This window comes from Odocoileus virginianus, chromosome 4 (genome assembly GCF_023699985.2).
Source record: "Odocoileus virginianus isolate 20LAN1187 ecotype Illinois chromosome 4, Ovbor_1.2, whole genome shotgun sequence".
NCBI classification, from domain to species: domain Eukaryota; kingdom Metazoa; phylum Chordata; class Mammalia; order Artiodactyla; family Cervidae; genus Odocoileus; species Odocoileus virginianus.
This window is the reverse complement of record NC_069677.1, coordinates 70,972,364-70,995,270: the sequence shown is the minus strand read 5'-3', so window position 1 is coordinate 70,995,270 and position 22,907 is coordinate 70,972,364. Positions and strand designations below refer to the sequence as shown.

Below are 22,907 nucleotides of genomic sequence, written 5' to 3'. Positions count from 1 at the left end.
TAAATCTACAACAACTTGAGCACCAAAATAAACAACCATAGTACTGTTTTAACCAGATGAACAGAATAGGAATGAAACAGGAAACCATAAGTCCATTATGTTACTAAATTTTTTAAAAATAAGTTTAAAATTTAAAAAGGTAAATTAATGAACAAATACATAAGTAAATAACTATTGGGAGTAAGGAAAAGCTCTTTCTTACAGTGGAGGGCCAACAAATAAATACAAAAGACAGAAAATCACCACTTAAATTACCATTTTGTGACTATCATAGTAATAAACGAGTCAGGCAAAATCATAAATGAACGCTCAAATTATGATGTCAAAGTTTGACAGGAAATAGGATTATATACACAGTCTTAAGGAATCTTCCCACAGATTACTTACGCATTAAAAAAGAACATGGCAACTCTACACAGGAGTTACTTGGCAGACCTCACTTACTAAAGTGATCAAAATTAATTATTACCAATATTGAACAAACTGCCATCATGTGTTTCCTGATGTGATTCACTGAAAACAGAGTATCATTTATGTAGCATTCCTGCCAAGAATGCATAATCTAAATCTAAACATGCAGATCAGACAAAACTAAATGGAGAACATTCTATAAAATAACTGGTCCATACTCTTCAAATGTCATAAAAGACAAGCCTGAATGACCACTCAGATTTAAAGGAGACCAAAAAAACCACCAAAGATATTATAAAAATGTAATGCATTATTATGACTTGGATCCAGGGCTGGAGAAAAATTCTAGAGTATTAATATTTATTTTTACACATGCCTATTATTATATGGGGAAGAAGAGAGAAAGAGGGAGAGAGCAAGTGCAAACGTGAGTGTGCAACTATGGGAAATAGACAACTGATGAACTAAAGGAAACAAGTTAATGTTTCTATTATAACTTTTTATAATTCAACGTTAAAAGTGTATTTTAAGAACAAATAGATTTTATAAAATTTGGTTTTACATATTACACTATAATAGTTAAAATAGCACTGAAATGAGATCATGGAAAGAGGAAGGAAAAAAAGAATTCAGTTAATCCCAAACAGTGGGACTGCAAACCTTCTCATTGAAATGGTTACCATAGAAAATGAACAGTCAAACATAAAAGGACAATACATTCCACAAAACAGTTGGTAAATAAATTTTAATCTATCTTCAAAATATTAAGCATAGCTGAGGCTTAATAATAGTATACAATGTGGTAGTTTTTTGATATATATTTTGATATATATATATATATTTTTTTTTGATATATATTTGGATTCTAAATGAAAGGTACAGAATTGGAATCTAAAAAAGTAAGCTTGCATGGCAATGGCTACACACTCCAGTATTCTCACCTGGAGAATTTCATGGACAGAATGGACAGAATTTCATGGATAGAAGAGCCTGGCAAGCTACAGTTACAGGGTCGCAAAGAGTTGGACACAACTGAGCGACTAACAATTCTACTTTTTCTTTTTCATGGTCCTATGAAGAAATGACTGAATTCATGTTTTGGATTTTCAATACTGGGTATCTAAAGAGATGTTTCTAAGAGCTGCTAAATGCTAAATAAAATGAATAAGAGTATAATCTAGTAATGATGTACTCAATTTAATCATGCATACACATGATTAAAGTTTAAAGAATGTGTCTAAGAAGTTAACAAAGCTAAAGCAAATGTCACATAAATATGTTCTTTTACTCAAAGAAATTAAAATAAGATGGGGTAAATAATGCATAGGTAGTACAAATAAACAACAGAAAACTGGCATCATCACCAAAAAATATTGTGAGACTATAACAAAGGTCTAAAACAAAAAATGATACTGACTATAAAGCAATTATCATTCAATTATAAATAAATAAATTTTAAAAAGACCACTAAGAAATGATGGTATTGAAAATTAAAAATAAATTTAGATATAGTTATAATCTCCAGATAAAACAGCAAAGTGCTATTCTTATTCTCTTCTTGAGGAAAATAAGTAGACCAAAAAAAGATTATCTTCACTCTATCACTTCAACTCTGAAGCACAGCTTAAAGCAACAGTGAATTGCATTTAGGCTACTGAAAAGTTTGAGATAAAAAAAGGATGAAAGTTGGAAGAGTCAACAATAAATGAAGAACAAACAAGGGGTCAAATATTCAACATTTTTGCACAAACTGTAATAAAACATTTAATACAATCAGGGACATTTGTTATTAAGAGTGCCTACAAAGTAGAGATCAAAGACATGAATTAAGGCAACTTAAGAGTTAATCACAGCAATAATAAAGCATTGTTTGTGCAATTAAGTTTTAATGTGAATTAATAATTTTGTTACATCTACTGACATTCTTATTGCTTTAGTATAATGAAGTATCATCTAAGCATCCCATATTACCAAAACAGGAATGGATGAACTCACCCTTAAACATCATCTGTACCTAACCACAGGGATAGCATTAAAATTTTGGTCTGTATGAATGAGTGTCTGCAATGTACAAAATAACTCTTACTTCTTAACAACAGATTGTTACTGTTAATTAGCAATAATTATAATTGCTAATTAATAACAATTTAATTCTCATATAGAAATATTATATTCTTAATTCTCTATATGATAGCTGACAGAATCTCTTTCAGACTAGAGAAACTTTTTCACTCCGACTTACATATGAAGACAAAAAAGTCTAAAATCTGCTAAAAGCCTCTAAACTTATTTAACTATGATTCTTCCACAAAAACTAAGCCATATCTAAGGCTTACTCTTATCAATACCTAGAACAGTGCCTGAAACACACATGATCAGAAATTCTCACTATATTAAATTGATCAAGTTTTGAAACTGCTTCTAGAGTAATTAATGGTGTTTTTCCTAAAAGAGTAACAATACTTACTTCAAAATTAAATGTTCATATTAAACTTCTGCTACATTATAGCAAATTTTTTCTATTTTTTTGTGTTCAAATCTGAAGGTAAAATATACCTATCTGTAACACTCAATCACTATGGTGATAATTCTCAAAGGAGGTGGCTGCATTTAAGAACTGTCAACTATGTTTCCATGAAAGGCTTTTGATAATCCTATATGATCTCAGAAAAATCTTAGCTTTCTAAAGTGACACAGAAGGACTTTGCTGGCGGTCCAGTGGGTAAGACTTTGTGCTCCCAATGCTGGAGGGCTGTGTTCGATTCCTGGTTGGGAACTAAATCCCATATGCATCCTGCAATGGAGTTGCAAGCTGCAACTAAGACCCAGCACAGCCAAAATAAATAAGTAAATAAATAAATAAAACGGCATGGAAGGAATAATGATAAACCCCTACCTGTTCTGGCATAGCTCCATGTTCAATTCCAGTCTTCAATAATCTGTAGCAATTACCAAATAGATCCCATTTTGTGAGATCATGAGCGCTAAAATAAACAAAGATGCATTAACTTTATTCTAGAGTGGAGGAAAGTTTAAATTTGTTGAGCTCAGTTGGGGGAAAAATAACATAATTTCATTTTCTAGTAGAAGTGTAGAAGTTCTATAAGGAAATGTTCAAGTCTCCAAACTTAGAAGGAAAAAGAGAAAAGGGGGAGAGACAAAGACAGAGAGAGAGAGAAAAGAAAAAGAGATGGAAGAGGGGACTGAGAGGAGAGAAGAGAACAGAGGTGGGTAGAGAAAGAGAGTAGAAGCTGATATTAGGAATTCATTAAGAGAAATCAATAATAATAAAACTTTATATATTCAAGTGAAGGTTACCATTCTTTCTAGTATATTTTAAAGCATATTTAAACTAATTCATTTACAATTTCAAAGTATAAATACATGTGTATTTTTGAAACAGATCTGTAATCATCACAATATGGAGATAACAAAAGACACGAAAGACAAAGTCAGGGTAAGGGAAATATGGCACAGTTCAAAAACTTTAGTGTAGCTGTCTATGTGGGCTGAGGACTTTTGAATGAGTTAAGACTGACACTGTAAATTCTCATGAGCTCTGCTACTAAAAACAGTATGATTACTGGCTGTCAACTTCTATTTTCAAGTGTCAAAATATTTTCTTAAAAAGGAGTTCTGACACTGATTGTCAACTTATATTTTCAGATGTCAAAATATTTTTTCAGATATGAGTCTGTTTCTTCATGGAATTCCAAAAATGTACTTGTGTATATAGAAAAGGGCTTAGATTTTAGACACTGCTTTTGAAATGACTCTGAAGTATTCATTAAAGTAAGAGCTATACCTAAACATTCTTTTTCACAACAAAGTTCTTTACTTCCTCCCTTTATGGAGAAAATAAGCATGTCTCATTACAAAGGATATGCAAAGTAGAATTTGAAAATGATACCTATTTCACTGCTCTGAGCCTTTTTTCCTTACTCAAATCCAACTGTTCTGTTTACACAGTAAGAACACAAGAATAAACAAACAAGACCAATTCAGGGAAAAAAGCATATGGAAATAACTTTTATAGCTTTTGTCAAAATTGTGATTCTTATTTAGCAAGCTTTCTAAGATATGTGAACTGAAAATTACACCTACAAAACTAGCTTACAGAATAAGCCCATCTAATTTGTTATTAAAACTAATTATTTTCAAGTTTTTACAGTGTAGAGTGTACATTCACTATGCTGAAAGATAAATCTTACTCCGTAAGTTTGTTATTAAAACTAATTATTTTCAAGTTTTTACAGTGTAGAGTGTACATTCACTATGCTGAAAGATAAATCTTACTCCGTAAGTAATCAAATAATAACAAAAACCTCAATTTATCTTGAGACAATCTGAATAATAAAAAATTTACATCTTAATATTTCTCTAAAATTTCCCATTGTTACATAGATGTTAAACATTACAATCAGTTTGTTTTATGTTAAATAATATAGGATATTCACTAAATCTACTTTAAATAAAACGACATACTTGTGAAAAGAGGTTAACCGCTTTAATGTAGAAAGAACATTGTAAATATCATCATCATCAGCTTCTTCTCCCTATAAACAGAAAGCAGAAAGCACCTCACTACCATAAATTTACTCATTCTCAAATTCACATGAAAATCTATTAATACATACCATATAAAGAAAAATTCTTTTAAATTATACAAAAAAAAAATTCACTGTTGGTAAATGAGAAAGTACAAATAAGCAAAATACCAGAAAATAAACAACACCTGTTTAAGTGTTTAAGTCCAACACCCAGAGATGACCATTTTTGCATTTTAAACAATGTCATAAATATGACTTTGTACCCTTTTCTGATTAATACCTTAGGATAAATTCCTTGAAACTGCTGAGTGGAAGGATATTTACTTTAAATATTTTAATGGTTATTTCAAAGACTTTACTGTCACTTACATGTGTAACTGCAAAATCACAATGGAAATTTTAAAATAGTTGAAAACATTAAAAGTTAAAATTAAAAATAGGGGAAAATTGATTATAGGGATTAAAAAGAAGTCCTATGAGCCTGGCTGTCAGGACATACAAAGCTGTGGGAATTCCAGGTTGCCTTATATAGATTGAAGGAAGACAGCAAGACCCAGGAATCACAGAAATAATCATAAAAGTAACCAGATGGAGGTGCTTGCTGCAGCCATTCTTTATTAGCACAGGTTATTTTGATGTTCTATTCACTAGTACATCATAATAGTTCAGTAATATTAAAATGCAAATTAGATCCCAGGAATAGAAAATGAAAAACATGAGTTTAAAAAGCTGGTCTTAAAAAGATTTTCCTGAAAAGAAAAAAAAACAAAAAAATCTGCCCTTTATGAAACAGGTTCTTTAAAATAAAAATAAAGTGTAACTAAGGCTTATCTTTATAAAATGAACTGCAATTATGCTGCCAAGCTGTGAAAACATTAGAGAATCTACTAAATTTTATTTTAAAATGGAAAAAATTTACAAACTCAGCTACCTTGAATAATTATTAGCCAAAATTATTTTATGTACACATTAACTTTAAGACCAACCTCTTGCAATAGATCTTCCACAGAATGATTGAATCGATCTACAAACTCATCAATCAGTTGGCTTCGAGCTATGTCAACTCTGTTCTGGATGGTATACTCTTCACTGCATAAGATGCTATAGGTTTTACTGCAGGCTTCCAGAACATCTGATTCTACATGTTTCTCCACAACAAATTTAATCTGTTTTAATAAAGCATCTAGATGCTGCAGAGGAAAAAAAACTATGATATTTAGATTAATAACAAAAAACAAAACAGCATCTGTCACATAATAAACCTACATATTATAAGAAAATAAAATAATCCAGTTAATAAAACAGACTATAATAGCACAATTTCAATTTTAAAGTTTCTTACCTTTTCCATTCTACCTGTGCTATAAATTTCTAGATCAAAATACTGTGGGATTTGTAGCAAGTTTGCTACCTTCTCTGCATCTGCAGAATACTAGAAGAAGCAAAGAAAAAGATGTAACTACTTTAATAGTACAGTGTAGTAAGCAAATTTGGTGGCATACTATCACAAAACTGAAAATGGAAACTGTACCTTTGACAGCAACATAGGCAGTGTGATAATAAAATGCTCAGTCAATTTGTTTCTATCATCAATTTGAGTTTTCCTTTCTTTGGCAGTTAGCACCTAGAAATCAATTTAAATGTGTAAAGAGTAAGTGTCATGTACTAATTTATAAATCTAGAATGTTACAAAGATGATGAAGCAATGGCAGATAATATAACAGAATTTTCAGAAAAGCTTAACAAACTACTAAAATAAATGTATCTAGTTTCATTCAAATTAATAATAAACATGTACTCGTCCTTTATTAAATAGCTACTTATTTTAGATAAATTACTACTTGTTTAGATTAAATCAGAACAAAAACATTTCTAAAAAACCACCTACAATATTTGAGACAGAAGGGTACAGCCTATGGTCAACGAGCAGACTCGAGCCCTTCACCTTAACCTGTACTCAACTAGTTAAACCGTGAAAGTGAAAGTGAAGTCGCTCAGTCAAGTCCGACTCTTTGCGACCCCGTGGACTGGTAGCTTACCAGGCTTCTCCGTCCATGGGATTCTCCAGGCAAGAATACTGGAGTGGGTTGCCATTTCCTTCTCTAGGGGATCTTCCAAACCCAGGGATCGAACCTGGGTCTCCTGCATTGCAGGCAGATGCTTTAACCTCTGAGCCACCAGGGAAGCCCCATAGGGAACCATAGGTGGTTCCAAAAATAAAATATTAAAATGCAGGCTCAGTGAGGATAATTATTTCCCCAAAGTATTCTGCAGTTTGAAGGAATTTACCAACATAATTTTCAATGATTTTACAGGACAGAAACATTCCAATATAAACTGGTACTTTATAAATGTAAACCTCAATGTCTGATAACATATGAAAGAACAGGACGTCCTATTTAATTGTTCTTTCAGGGGCTTTATTGCTTTTCAATAAAACCAAGGCATCTGGTCCCATCACTTCACAGCAATTAGATGGGGAAACAATGTAAATAGTGACAAACTTTACTTTCTTGGGCTCCAAAATCACTGCAGATGGCGAGGCAGCCATGAAATTAAAATACACTTGCTCCTTGGAAGAAAAGCTATGACAAACCTAAACAGTGTATTAAAAAGCAGAGACATTCTTTTTTGCCAACAAAGGTCCATATAGTCAAAGGTATGGTTTATCCAGTAGTCATGTATGGATGTGAGAGTTAGACCAAAAAGAAGGCTGAGCATCCAAGAACTGATGCTTTTGAACTGTGGTGCTGGAGAACTCTGTAGAGTCCCTTGCTCAGACAGCAAGGAGATCAAACCAGTCAATCTTAAGGGAAATCAACCCTGTGTATTCAATGGAAGACTGGTGCTGAAGCTCTAATACTTTGGCCGCCTGATGTGAAAAGCAGACTCATTAGAAAAGACTGATGCTGGGAAAGATGGAAGGCAGGAGAAGGGGACAAAAGAGGATCAGGCAGTTGGATGGCATCAACGACTCAATGGACATGAGTTTGAGCAAGCTCCGGGAGATGGTGAAAGACAGGGAAGCCTGGCATGCTACAGTCCATGGGGTTGCAAAGAGTTGAACACGACTGAGCAACTGAACAACAATTGTTCTTCAACCTCTTAAGACACAAAATAAACATTTTGGAATAATCTACCACCAAGTGTCAAGCTTAGTTTTGACAAAATAATTAAAGGGGCTACATATAAAATGAAATGCATATGTATATAGAAATGCTTTTAGAATATTGAGAAGTCTTGAAATTCATTATACAATGTATGAAAGGTCTAAGGATACTGATTTTAGGGTAATAGCTATCATCAATTAAATGGTCATTGTGTCAGGCACTCTATGTACATGAACTCATTTAATCCTCACGGAATCTTCGATGGGAGAACAAAAATGGGCATAATAAATACGAAGGAGAAACTTGAAAATACCCAACAAAACTGTACATACTTTTTTGCTTTGCTCCAGCTATCTTACTTTAGCAATTTACCCCACCAACACAGTTGGTACAAATATGAAATGACACAGGACTATTCATTTCACATTATTTCTAGCAAAAGACTGGCAACAACCAAAAAGACTCTCAACAGTGTATCTGCAAAACGAATCCTATTCAGACATAAGAAAATACAAAAAACCTGCAAGTAAACTTATGTAGTAATACCCAGGATATACTGTTAAATGAAAATATAAAGTACAGAAAACCACATAAAATATGCTATCTTTTGTAGGAGATAGGATATTGAAAGGGAAGAGGATGGAGAATAAGAATACATGTACCTGTATTTGTACATGCATTTATCTATATTTGCAAAATGAAACACTGAAGGAGATATAAAAAAACAAATAAAATTGGATACAGGTAGAAAAGGGGTATAGAGGGAAGGATTTAAGAAAGACTTCTCTAAACATTCTGATTTTTTAACTAAGTAAATTTTTTATGTATTTCAAAAAATAAAGATGAGAAACAAAATCAAAGAGGTAAAAACTCTGTTATGCTAAATTTAAGTCAGAAATATTAATATGAATGCATGATTTAAGCACAATGTGTGTGTGTGTGTATATATATATATATATTTCTTAGCTCTGTATACTAATGGTGCCTAGCAGAAATGATAACCAGTTGACAATGAGTATTTTAGTGAATCACAACAAACTGTGGAAAATTCTACAACAGATGGGAATACCAGACCACCTTACCTGCCTCCTGAGAAATCTGTATGCAGGTCAAGAAGCAACAGTTTGAACTGGACATGGAACAACAGACTGGTTCCAAATCGGGAAAGGAATATACCAAGGCTGTATTATTGTCACCCTGCTTATTTAATTTATATGCAGAGTATATCATAAGAAATGCTGGACTGGATGAAGCACAAGCTGAAATCAAGATTGCCAGGAGAAATATCAATAACCTCAGATATGCAGATGACACCACCCTTATGGCAGAAAGCGAAGAATTAAAGAGCCTCTTGATGAAAGTGAAAGAGGAGAGTGAAAAAGTTGGCTTAAAGCTCAACATTCAGAAAACTAAGATCATGGCATCTGGCCCCATCCCTTCATGGCAAATAGATGGGTAAACAGTGGAAACAGTGACAGACATTGTGTTTTTGGGCTCCAAAATCACTGCAGATGGTGACTGCAGCCATGAAATTAAAAGACACTTGCTCCTTGGAAGAAAAGCTAAGACCAACCTAGACAGCATATTAATAAAGCAGACACACTACTTTACCAAAAAGGTCCGTCTAGTCAAAGCTATGGTTTTTCCAGTAGTCATGTATGGATGTGAGAGTTGGACTATAAAGAAGGCTGAGTGCCGAAGAATTGATGCTTTTGAACTGTGGTGTTGAAGACTCTTGAGAGTCCTTTGGACTGCAAGGAGATCCAATCAGTCCATCCTAAAGGAAATCAATCCTGAATATTCATTGGAAGGACTAATGTTGAAGATGAAACTCCAATACTTTGGCCACCTGATGCGAAGAACTGACTCATTTGAAAAGACCCTGATGCTGGGAAAGATTGAGAAGGGGATGACAGAGGATGAGATGGTTGGATGGCATCACCGACTCAATGGACATGAATTTGAGTAAACTCTGGGAGTTGGTGATGGACAGGGAGGCCTGGCGTGCTGCAGTCCATGGGGTTGCAGAGCGTTGGACATGAGTGAATGACTGAACTGAACTGATCCTTAGTGACAAGATTTTGATTTTTACATATTACTCTGTATCAAAAGGAACTAGTGCTCGTGGGAGATTCCTGTTCTAGGGTAATGTAGCCTACAGTGTGGCTCCATTATCTCCTAGTATTCATGCCCTTAATAGAATCTCTTCCAAAAATGAATAAGGCTGACATGTGTAACCTAAAGAATACTGTGGGAATTATGCTATATGACTTTTGAGGTCATAAAAGACATAGAAGTGTATACTTTATTCTTTCTTGGATCATTAATTCTGGGGGAGACTTGCAGCCTTGAAACAGTACTACTATGAGGTCAACAGTACTACCTATGAGGTAAGGATCTATGGCTTCCTATCCACAATAAACACTAACTTGTCAATCATGTGACTGAACCATTACGGAAGTAGCAAATTTACTATCAAGACTTCAGAGGTTAAGTCCCTGGCTATATCTTAACTGTAACCCTGTGAGAGAATCTAAAGTAAAAACAGCTAAGTCATTAACAAATTTCTGACCTACAGAAACTATATGAGACAATGAATACTTATTCCTTTAAGCGTCAAAGTTTGGAGTACAGCTGTCCCCCTTAACTGTGTGGGATACATTCCAAGATGCCCAGTGGATGTCTGAAATTGCTAATTGTCCTGAACCCTTGATATAGTATGTTTTTTACCAACACGAACATGCCTATGATAAAGTTAAATTGATAAATTAGGCATAGTGAGAGATTAACAACAGTAACAGAAAAAGTATAACAATATACTGCAATAAAATGTGAATGTGGCCTCTCTTTCAAAATATTTTATGTAAATTTAATGCCTTTTCCACCTTATTGACTTCCTACTTTTGCATTCCAGTCCCCTATAATGAAAAGGACATCTTTTTTGGGTGTTAGTTCTAGGTCTTGTAGGTCTTCATGGAACTGTTCAACTTCAGCTTCTTCGGCGTTACTGGTTGGGGTATGACTTGAATTACCGTGATATTGAATGGTTTGCCTGGGAAACAAACAGAGATCATTCTGTCCTTTTTGAGATTGCATCCAAGTACTGCATTTCGGACTCTTTTGTTGACCATAACGGCTACTCTGTTTCTTCTAAGGGATTCCTGCCAACAGTAGCAGATACAATGATCATCTGAGTTAAATTCACCCATTCCAGTCTATCTTAGTTCACTGATTCCTACAATGTCGATATTCACTTTTGTCATCTCCTGTTAGACCACTTCAAATTTGCCTTGATTCATGGACCTAACATTCCAGGTTCCTATGCAATATTGCTCTTTATAGCATCGAATCTTGCTTCTATCACCAGTCCCATTCACAACTGGGTGTTGTTTTTGCTTTGGCTCCATCCCTTCATTCTTTCTGGAGTTATTTCTCCACTGATCTCCAGTAGCATATTGGGCACCTACTGACCTGGGGAATTCATCTTTCAGTGTCCTATCTTTTTGCCTTTTCATACTGTTCATGGGGTTCTCAAGGCAAGAATACTGAAGTGGTTTGCCATTCCCTTCTCCAGTGGACCACATTCTGTCAGACCTCTCCACCATGACCCATCCGTTTTAGGTGGCCCCATACGGCATGGCTTAGTTTCATTGAGTTAGACAAAGCTGTTTTCCATCTTAACTAAGAATTCATCAAGTATTGTGGCCATCACTTTTGCAGTTTGATGTATGACAGCAAAACAAACAGAAATTTCCTTTTCCTTTCTCACAATGTCACAGACAGAAATTTATTCTTAACGAACATCTTTGCAAATTCAGTACATATTTTTTTCTCTCCCTGTTAAGTCTAGAACTTTCATCTTTTCACTTATAGGAAGCAGTTATGGCTTTTCTTTGACATATCCAAAATGCCAGCATCACTACTCTTGTGCATTCAGGTCAATATTAAGTACAATAAGGGATACTTGAACACAATCACAGCAATAATATTATAGCAGATTTGACAACCTCCAAGAGCTACGAAGTGTCTAACTGGTGGAGTACATTGGACAATGGTATGATTCATGTTCTGGGTAGGATGGAGAGAGACAAAGCTGGATGTGTGAGAATTTTCACCATGCTTCTCAGTACAGCTTGCAACTTCAAACTTATCAACTGTTTATTCTTGAATTTTCCATTTAATATTCTGGACCATAGTTGACTAGTAATTAAAGCTTGAGAAGAGAAATGATGGATAAGGGACAACTACTGCAATTTTTTTAAATGTAGCAATAGATTATTAATATAAGCAGTAAAGGTAGAAAGTGAGCCTGAACATTTTGCTCTAAGAGAAAGCACTCAAAAAATGGTAGTATGTCAAAATGACAAGAAATTAGCCCAAAGGGGCTGTCAGTCAAAATTACATTCTGTGATTGCTTCATCAGTTTCTCTGAGTTTTTTTTTTCCCCCCACCTGTAGCATTTTGAGGCAAATTCTTGGTATATCATTTCACCCCTAATATTTAAGTATGTATTTAACAGATGAAGATGCAAGAACAGACTTTACATCTCCAACATTAAACAACAATCCCTTATTATCATTACATACCCAGTCAGTACTTTTCTCAATCATTTACTTTTTGGAATCTTTCCTGTATTTATGTGGGTGTGCTAGGTCGTGTCTGACTCTTTGCAGCCCTATAGATTGTAGCCCTCCAGATTTCCTTGTCCATGGGATTCTCCAGGCAAGATACTGGAGTGGGTTGCCATGACCTCCTCCAGGGGGCCTTCTTGACCCAAGGTTCAAACCTGTGTCTCTTAAGTTTCCTGTACTGGCATGCGGGTTCTTTACCACTAGCGCCACCTGGGAAGACCTATGTTCATATTTAATGAAATTATTAATATGGTTAAATTTATATCAGCCACTGGGCTATTTGTTATCCATGTACGTTTTTTTCCTCCCCTCTTTTCATTCTTTATTGTCTTCTTTGCAATTAAACATTCTTCAGCATGCAATTGTAACTTCTCTTGATTTTGTTCTCCTTTTTTAGGTATGAGAAGTTGTTCTAGGGGTTACAATATATCAATAGCTCTTCAACTTATTACAACTTCAAATTAATAATGAATTAATTACAACAAAACACAGCAATTTTTCTCCCAAGAGAGTTCTATTTCCTTTACCCTTCTTTGTGCTATTTTCACACGTCTATGTATATTACAATCTTAACACTACAATGCTAGTACTATTGCTTTAAATAATCTCATGTCCCTTTAAAAATTAAAAAAAAATATACACAGCCTTTTATACCCACCCACATATATATCATTTCTAGTACTTTCTATTTCTTCCTGTGGATTATAGTTTCTATTCTTAACAACTTAAAGGATTTTTCTTTTTTAGTATTTCTTCAAAGGCAGTTTTTTAAAACAATATGTCTCTCAATCTTTGTTTATATAGGAATGTTTTCATTTCACCTTCATACTTGTAAAATAATTTTACAAATTTAGAATTCTTTGTTGGCAATTTTGTTGTCTTTTGGTGACTGTCATTTTACTGTCTTCTGGCCTTAACTGTTTCTGATAAGTCAAATTATTAAACCTATTGCTGCGTCCTCCACATTAGTTCTTTTTTACTTGCTGCTTTCAAGATTTTTCATCCTTGTCTTTTCAACAACGTGACCTGTGTTTACACTATTTGGGTTTTTTAAAAATTTCTTGGATCTGTGGATTAACATTTCTCACCAAATTTGAGGAGTCTATGGCAATTATTATTAATATTCCTTTAAAAGTTTTTCCTTCTTGTCTCCTTCTCTCATTCCTTTCTTTCTAGGACTCTATTACACAAATCTGGTGCACTTGATGTTTCACACATTTCTTAAGCTCTGTCATTTCGTTTTATCTTTTTCCCTGTTTTTTTCAAAATAAACAATTTCTATTAATCTTTCATGTTCAATGTTTCTTCTGTCATTTAAAATCTGTTGAGCTCATTAATAAGTTATAAATTTCTGTTATTGTAATTTTCAACTCATAAATTAGCATTTGAAAAACTGAAATTACTCACTTTTTATTTCTTGTTACCATATTTTCTTATAATTCTCCAAACATATTTTGCTAGAACTCTTTGAACACATTTACAAAAAGGGCTCTGAAGTATCTGTTAAACCCAACAACTTGGCCCACTGAGAAGCCATCTCTTGTTTCTAAGCTTTTTTTACATTTTTAATTAATTTTAATTGTTTTTAGCCTGCTCTGGGTCTCTATTGCTGCACTCGGGCTTTCTCTGGCTGCAGTAAGTCAGGATGCTCTTCGTCGTGGAGCGTGGGCTTCTCACTGTGGCGCGTCTCTCTCTGCAGAGCACTGGCTCCAGGTGTTCAGACTTCAGTAGTTGGGGCATGTGGGCTTAGCTGCTCTGTGGCATGTGGGACCTTCCCTGAATAGGGGTCAAACTCGTATCCCCAGCACTGGCAAGTGGATTCTTAATCACTGGATCACCAGGGAAGCCCTTGAGAAATCATTTCTATTGTTTGCTTTCCCCCCTTAGTATGGTCACACTTTACTGTTCGTTTATTTTTTTGGCATGGCTCCAATTTTTCTAGAAAAGCAGACATTTTGGGGTATCTTGTAACAGCTGTGTATTTCAAAATTATTTTCCTAAGTTTCCTTTTAACAAATTAATCTTTAATTGAAACTGTGTAACTTGTCTCTCACACGATGGACGGTTTCTGTTTGGAATTTTATTCTTTTTTTTTTTTTTAACCTGTCTTTCTGGACGTTTCCTCTGTGTTTCAACATATCACTGGTTAGCCAATGATTTGGCAGAGACTGTGTTCAAATGCTCCAAATTTATAAGACTCCTCCTCTCTGAGACCTGATTTGCTGGGGGGTAGGGACCACATTCCCTTATGTCAAAGTCTAATTCAAAGCAAGGCCCTCTCTTAAATTCTACGCTGAAAGAAGTGAGGAAGCTCCAAGGGAAAAGTCTGAATCTAGTTCATGAGATTTAAGAAAAGAAGCCATCTCCATAACATAAGACCTCAAGGTGAAGCAGCAAGTACTGATGTAGAAGATGCAGCAAGTTATCTAGATCTAGCTAAGACAAGTAATGAAGGTGGCTATGCTAAACAAAAAGATTTGCAGTGTAGATAAAATAGCATGATATTAAAAGAAGATGCCACCTAGGATTTTCATAGTTATACAGCTGGTGACTTTAAGCTGAAGCCAATGTTCATTTGCCTTTCTGAGAGTCCTAGGGCCCCTTGGTGGTGGTGGTTTAGTCGCTAAGTCATGTCTGACTCTTTCGACCCCATGGACTGTAGTTTGTCAGGCTCCTTTGTCCATGGGATTCTCTAGGCAAGAATACTGGAGTGGGTTGCCATTTCCTTCTCCAAGGGACCTGCCCAACCCAGGAACTGAACCCAGGTCTTCTGCACTGCAGGCAGATTCTTTACCAACTGAGCTACGAGCTGTCTAACACAATATTCATTTTGCAGCCCCATGGATCAAGGGCCCCTTGAATTATGCTAAATCTACCCTGCCTATGCTCTATCAATGCGGCAACAAAGTGTGGGTGATAGCACATCTGTTTACAACGTGGTTTCAGTTCAGTTCTGTTGCTCAGTCATGTCTGACTCTTTGCTCCATCGGCTGCAGCAAGCCAGGCTTCCCTGTCTATCACCAACTCCCGGAGCTGGTGGTTTGGCAAGTATTTTAAGCCCACTGTTGAGATCTACAGCTCAAAAAAAAAGATCCCTTTCAAAATATGACTGCTCACTGACGATGCATCTGGTCACTGAAGAGCTCTGACGGAGATGCACAAAGAGAATAATGTTGTTTTCATGCCGCCTAACACAATATTCATTTTGCAGCCCCATGGATCAAAGAGTAATTTTGACTTTCAAGTTTTACTAGTTAAGAAAAATTTTGTAAGGCTATAGCTGCCATAGAGAGTGATCCGCTGATGAATCTGAGCAAAGTCCATTGGAAACTTTCTGAAAAGTATTCAGATTTTAGATGGCACTAAAAATATTCATGATTCAAGCAGAGGTCAAAATATCAACAACAGAATTTTTGAAGAAGTTGACTTCAACTCTTATGAATGACTTTGAGAAGTACAAGGGGTTTTGTGGAGCAAGGAACTACAGATGTGCTGGAAATAACAAGAGAAAGAATTCAAAGTGGAGTCTGAATATGTATAAACCTCATGACAAACACTTTAACAGATGAGGAGTTACTTCTTATGGGTGAGCAAAGAAAGTGGTTCCCAGAGATGTAATCTACTCATGGTGAAAATGCTGTGATGATTGTTGAAATGACAATAAAGTATTTAGAATATGACACATACTTAGTTGATAAAGCAGTGGCAGGGTTTGAGAGGACCGACTCCAATTTTGAAAGACTTCTACTGTGGGTCAAATGCTATCAGACAGCATTACATACTACTGAGAACCAGTTTTCAAAAGGAAAAGTCCATCAATGAGGTAAACATCATTGTCTAACTTTAAGAAATTGCCATCAGCAAAAAGACTCTAATTTTCTGAAGGCTCAGGTGATTGTGTTTTTTTTTAAGCAATAAAGTATTTTTAAATTACGGGTATGTACATCATTTTTATAGGCCTAAGGCATTGTACACTTAATAGACTATTGTATAGTGTAAATATAACTTTTGTATGCATTGAGAAAAGAAAAAATTCATGTGCCTGGCTTTACTGCAATATTTGCTTTACTGTAGTGGTCTGGAACTCAACCTACAATATCTCTAAGATATGCCTAGAAATACTTCTCAATTTATTTATTTTTTAAAAAATCTGTGGTGAATTTCCAGAGCCCTGATATGAGTTTTCATAATTTTTCCAGTTTCATTCCTTTTTTTTTGGGGGGCGGGGGGAAAACGGGAGGAAGGGAAATTGCCTACTTCTTCACACTACCAGAGCTAGTCTTCCCATCTGTGATCATCTCAATTCATCTGGAATAACAATGAAAGATCTAATCCTTAGGTAGGTTGTTAAGGAGTCTGGGGTCCTCAAGGAGGAAGGGGTCCAGAGCCCTTGAGGAAGAAGGGGTCTGGGGCTCTCAAGGAGGAGAAAAAAAACTTTTTCTACGTTGCTTTGTCTTAGTCAATATAGCAATGTATCTTGTTTCTCCTTAACAAGAACCTTCTGACTAATCTTGTTATCTTAAGATGTATGCTGTAGGAATGGATCTGGTGAGACCTTTCAGTTGTTAGTTCTAATCTTGTTAATTTAAGATGTCTGTTGTGGGAGGGGGTCTGGTAAAAGTATATAAGGCCTTGATAAGATTAGTGAGGGGGGCACTCTCCATCCTCCTTCTGATGTCTATGTCATAAGCTTTCTCTGTCCTTTTTCATTTTAATAAAACTCTGCTACACAAAAGCTAGAGTGATCAAGCCTGGTCCCTGGTCCTGAAGCTAAATCTTCCTCAGAGATCATGAATCCCTCATCGTTCACTGTAAGCTATCAGCAATAACACCTGTATTATTAGCCTCATACTATGGGTAAGCACATTAACAAAGAAAATGGTCAACTGTCCAAAGATTATATAGATGCTAAATGGAAGAATTTACAAAACTAGATAGTTAGCCTTCAGAGCCTTTCTGTACTTTAAACAAATATGAATGTGAAAATTCTTAGGATACTGAACTAGAAGCAGGCACAGGTGCTATAGCAAGCAGCATGGATGAAAAGAACCTACTTTTGGAAAATGAGTAGACAGGATATAAGATGAACTACCACAAGCATGTATCATTTACAAAAATTTCATGTTTTTAGGAATACATACGTCAGTAAATATTCAAATATTTGAAAAAGATAAGTCATTAATTTTTTTTTTTTTTTTTTAGATTTCTCACTAATATAACTTACTCTCTTGCCGGTACCCCTTCCCACTGGAGGATGTGCCTCAGCAGCTTGACGAATTGTACAAACCATTAGCTCTATAAGAGCACTCTCCTGACGGTCGGACATTGCTAAAGTCAAACAAAACACACTAGCATAAGTAGATAGTTTTATAATAGCCACATATCAAAAATGCACACAATTATAAAAAAAAAACCTGCAACCTATTACTTAAAGACTAAGGTTAAGTCCTATTCTTTGTCCTTTTTATCTTTTCAATAATATGCATCTGTCATAAGTCAAATAAGAAAGAGGTATACAAAGTAAAGAAAAACAGGGTAACCTCTGGTTTCTTCTAATACCTAATTTCTTGTAATATCATACTTCTGAATTGGGCAATGCCAAAATTTTCCTTCTATATCATTTCAAAGTTTACATATCTTTTGCTTTTTTTAGTAAAAAAAAAAAAAATTAACAATAGATTTTGAGTATTTTTCAAGTCACATGACACATATGAACAATTACCTTAAATAATTACAAGTTATTATATAATTTGTGTTCCACAGTTTATTCAACTCAACCTTCTCTACTAACATTCACTCAAATTTTCCCCCAATTCTTGTCACATTTATAAAAAATTCAATAACAAGTATCATAAATATACACAAATTTATGTAACTAACACTTCTATTTCTGCAGAATAAATGTCAAGAGAGGGAGTAATGAGTCAAAGGTTAAAATCTTGGTACTGACAAATCAATAACGTTACTTACTGCAATCCACACCTTCAACTGCAATGATGACAATGTTTGATTCCTTTTATCCCTGCCAACACTGGATGCTTTAAGTTCCTTTAATTTTTGCCAATCCAATCACTGAAAGTGGTATTTCTTATTTTGCTCCTGCATAATTAGTGGAGTGCATTTTCTTGTTTATTAGTTAAAAAATTTTTTTGGAGACTTTTCTGTTTATTCTCTGCTAATTTTTCTATTGTTATACACTTTTATTGGATTCTTATATATTAGTAGCATTAACTTTGTCTTAAATGATGCAAATATTTTCTCACAGTTTGTGCTTTTGGTTTTAGACTCCTCATGGTATCTTCTGTCAGAAATAGTTAACTTCTGCAGAGTCATATCTATACTGATTTATGACTTTCAGATTTCTCTCTTTGCTTTCCAGGATTTTTATTTATTTATTTATTTTTTTGAGAGATAACTGACATACAATACCATACAGGTTTAAGTTGTACCACACAATGATTTAATTTACCTACATTGTGAAATGATTACCACAGTAAGTTTAGCTAATATCTATCATCTCATATAGATTAAAATAAAAGTCTTTTGGGTTTCTTGCATTGCTTTCAAAGAGCTCCTTTCTCCCAGAGATTAAAGAAGTATATTTTCTTTTCTGTCTCTGTTGCTTGCTTTTACCTCTCTTATCTATCTGAAATTTATTCTGCTGATAGTATTAATATCAGGTAAGGGTCTGTTTAACTCCCACCAGATGAGCACTCACTCAATGATGCCCCCACCATTGATAAAGAAAACCAGCTTTCCTTGGTTTATTTGGAACATCACCTTTTAACATGTTTTAGACGCTCCTATCGGAGAAGGCAATGGCACCCCACTCCAGTACTCTTGCCTGGAAAATCCCATGGATGGAAGAGCCTGGTAGGCTACAGTCCATGGGGTTGCGAAGAGTCGGACATGACTGAGCGACTTCACTTTCACTTTTCACTTTCACACATTGGAGAAGGAAATGGCAACCCACTCCAGTGTTCTTGCCTGGAGAATCCCAGGGACTGGGGAGCCTGGTGGGCTGCCGTCTATGGGGTTGCACAGAGTCGGACATGACTGAAGTGACTTAGCAGCAGATGCTCCTATATACTTTGATCTATTAATATTTCTGGATTCTTTAGTTTCAGTGTTATAAAGCCATACTGTTTTGATTATAGCAACTTTATAATGTTATAATATACCTTAATGTGTAATTTAATTCAACTAATTTGAATATCTAGTTGAACAAATTTCCCTTATCTAATCCTTTTCCTAAAAAAATTCTAATTTCTATAAAGCTAGTAGCAAACAATTTATTAAGTATTTTCTATATGCAGGGCACAGTTATAAATAACTTTTCAAAGCACTCAATCAGTAGTAGACCCAAGATATGAACCCAGGCAGTCTGACTTCAAGGTCTAAGCTCTTAAGCACTATGCTATACTGTCTTTATAACTTATGCATGAAATTCTGCATAAACTTTAATTTTTAATTTTTATTGGAGTATAGTTGATTTACAGTGTTGTGTTAATTCAGGTGTACAGCAAAGTGAGCCAAATATATATATATATATACCTCCACTCTTTTTTAGATTCTTGTCTCATATAGGCCACTAAAGAGTACTAAGTAGTTTCCTGTGCTATACACTAGGCCATTATTAGTTATCTATTTTATATATAGCAGTGTGTATATGTCAATCCCAATCTTCCAGTCTATTTGCCTCAACTTTCTGGTAACCATGTTTGTTTTCTGCATCTGTAACTCTATTTCTGTTTCGCAGAATGCTCATTTGTACCCTTTTAAAAAAATATCCCACATATACCTAATATCATATGATATTTGTCTTCTTTGTTGGACTTAACTTTACTCAGTCTATGTAAGTTTTAAAATCATTATGCTTAGTTTATTTTCTCACCTCACCTTTCAGACTTCTCTCAAATGCACTGGAATTTGAACTGGTATTTTTAAGAAAATTATACATTATGTTGGGAAGAACTGACATTTTAATCATCTTTCCAGTCAGGAACGTGATATAACTCTCCATTTATAAGATCGTATTTGACATTATTTAATGAAACATTATGATTTTCTTCACATTGATTCTGTACTTTCCTTATTGAATTCATTCCTATATATATTTAAAAACATTTTGAAACTAATTTGAATAGTTTATCTTTGTCTCCTTCCTCGTGTTCTTTTCTCTGTATACTTATTTATGCTAAAGACAAATTTAAAAAAAACCAATAGATATGGGAATTATAGAGACAGAACTAGGCATAAAGAAAAAATAGTAAGTTTTGGAAGCAGAGATGTCTATATTGATTATTTCAAAATAAACTGGGGCAACACTAATGAAAAGGCAAGCAAAGACGTTACATCTTATCCCTTATTCTATACCAAAATCATCCTGAACAGGAATATGTATGTACATCTTAGTTCAATCATTTTTAACACTTTAATTGATAGGAAAGACACATGAACTTTAGCTTGTCTTAGTAAAACCACAGAAACAGCTTCAGCTTTCCATTTATACTCTCTGATTCAATGCTTAATAATATGAAAAAACTTCCCATGCAATAAAACAATCAAAGTTTCTACTTTATGATTCTAGAATTTCTTATTTTTTCACATTAGGCTGGGGATAAAGGAATGACTAGACTATGAACTACTGGGTCAGCCAAAAAGTTTGTTTGGGTTTCTCTATAAGATGTTACAGAAAAACTTGAATGAACCCTCTGGTTAACCCAATAAATGCATTTTCTATTATTTATGAAAAAAAATCTAGTTCTGTGGAAAGTGAGGACAAAGAAAACCTTATCAAATATAGAAATACTCTTTTATTATAAACTAAAATATATAGATTAGTGTTGAAGAATAACTCAACCTTATACAGTGTCTAACGCCATCAGCTTTATTAGTGTATAATTTGAAATCACCCATTTTGATATGGCAAACTCAAAACAATTGAAATTTAAAAGTGAAAACAAGCAAGCCTTAAGACACAGTTGAGAGCCAAACAGCCACAATGGCAGAAAGGAAAGGGTGCTGTTTGCTCTATGAATTATCAAATAACTACACAACTTTTTAAGTTTTCAGAAACCTCTTTACACATCATCTCAATTTCCTCATTACTGATTTCAGTCTTATCACCTTAAACTCTGGCTTTTCTCCTTTATACCACTGAAAAGAAACACTAAAAAGTCACTGATGACCTAAATCTTCACTTAAAGCTGATGGTCTTTGCACAGTCCCTTTTCTCTTCCTCTGCAATATTTGATATTATTAACCACAGCTCTCTTGAACACCCTCTTTACTGGGCCTTCTATAGTGTACAGTTATCTCTTACCATCCTTTTTATATAGCCTTACTCTCACTCTTGCTCTTCCTGCCTTTGTCCCCTTCCTATCCACAATTTTAAAAACTCACATGGGCTTTTTATTTCTATAATTTATCTTCATCTTTTGTATTTTTATTATCACTTCCCATAGAGACCACTGCAACAGTTATCTAACTTATCTTCTGCCTATTCCAAAAAGGTTGACAAAAAGCATTTTTCTTAAAATACTAATGCGGTCACATCACTTCCCTGTTTAAAATCTTTCAGTGGCTTCCTATTACACTTACAGTAAACTAAAATAAATAAATAATGATAAATCCACTTATGAACTTAAATATTCTACATCATCAGGCCTCTGCCTCTACCTCATCTAGGGCCACTGACCCACAGTGCTCCAGCTATCGCGGCTTCTGGAATATAACAATATCATTCATGCTACAGACACTCTGCAATTACCATTTCCTCTATCCAGACAGCTGTTTTCTTCTAAAGGTTAGTCCCCATATCCTCTAGATTCCTGACTCATGGATGGCATCCTTAGAATCTCCTTTTGAGATTCAATCTAAGGATGGACACCTTCTTATTGTTATCACCTATCACAGGTATTTACTAACTTTTGAAATTATTCTGACCACTTCATTTTGGTCTACCATCCCCACTTGAAATGTAAGCTCCATATGGGCAGTGAGCTGTTCCTGTTTAAGACTACACTTGCAATGCTTAGTATAACAGTACATAAAAGTTGGTCAATAAATATGTTCACATTATAACTGAATTAATGACTCCCGACCTGAAGAATTCCACTTATCCACGTTATGTCAGCCTCAACTGGATCACAGAATTCTAACCTTAAATGACCACAGAAGTTTATCTAATCAACAAAACTTTT

The 22,907-nt window shown here is 34.6% G+C and overlaps 1 protein-coding gene across 5 annotated transcripts in view; it reads right to left on the bottom strand.

The window, feature by feature from the left end:
- Window positions 1–22,907, bottom strand: part of STAG1 (STAG1 cohesin complex component) — a 505,242-nt gene that overhangs the window by 54,466 nt on the left and 427,869 nt on the right. For all 5 annotated transcript variants that reach the window (XM_070466701.1, XM_070466702.1, XM_070466703.1 and 2 more), the window contains 6 exons: window positions 17,927–18,030; window positions 6,493–6,585; window positions 6,304–6,393; window positions 5,948–6,151; window positions 4,897–4,967; window positions 3,308–3,395 (listed from right to left, as the gene is read on the bottom strand). In XM_070466701.1, the coding sequence (XP_070322802.1) occupies window positions 3,308–3,395; window positions 4,897–4,967; window positions 5,948–6,151; window positions 6,304–6,393; window positions 6,493–6,585; window positions 17,927–18,030 (650 nt within the window). The remainder of the gene's footprint in view (window positions 1–3,307; window positions 3,396–4,896; window positions 4,968–5,947; window positions 6,152–6,303; window positions 6,394–6,492; window positions 6,586–17,926; window positions 18,031–22,907) is intronic.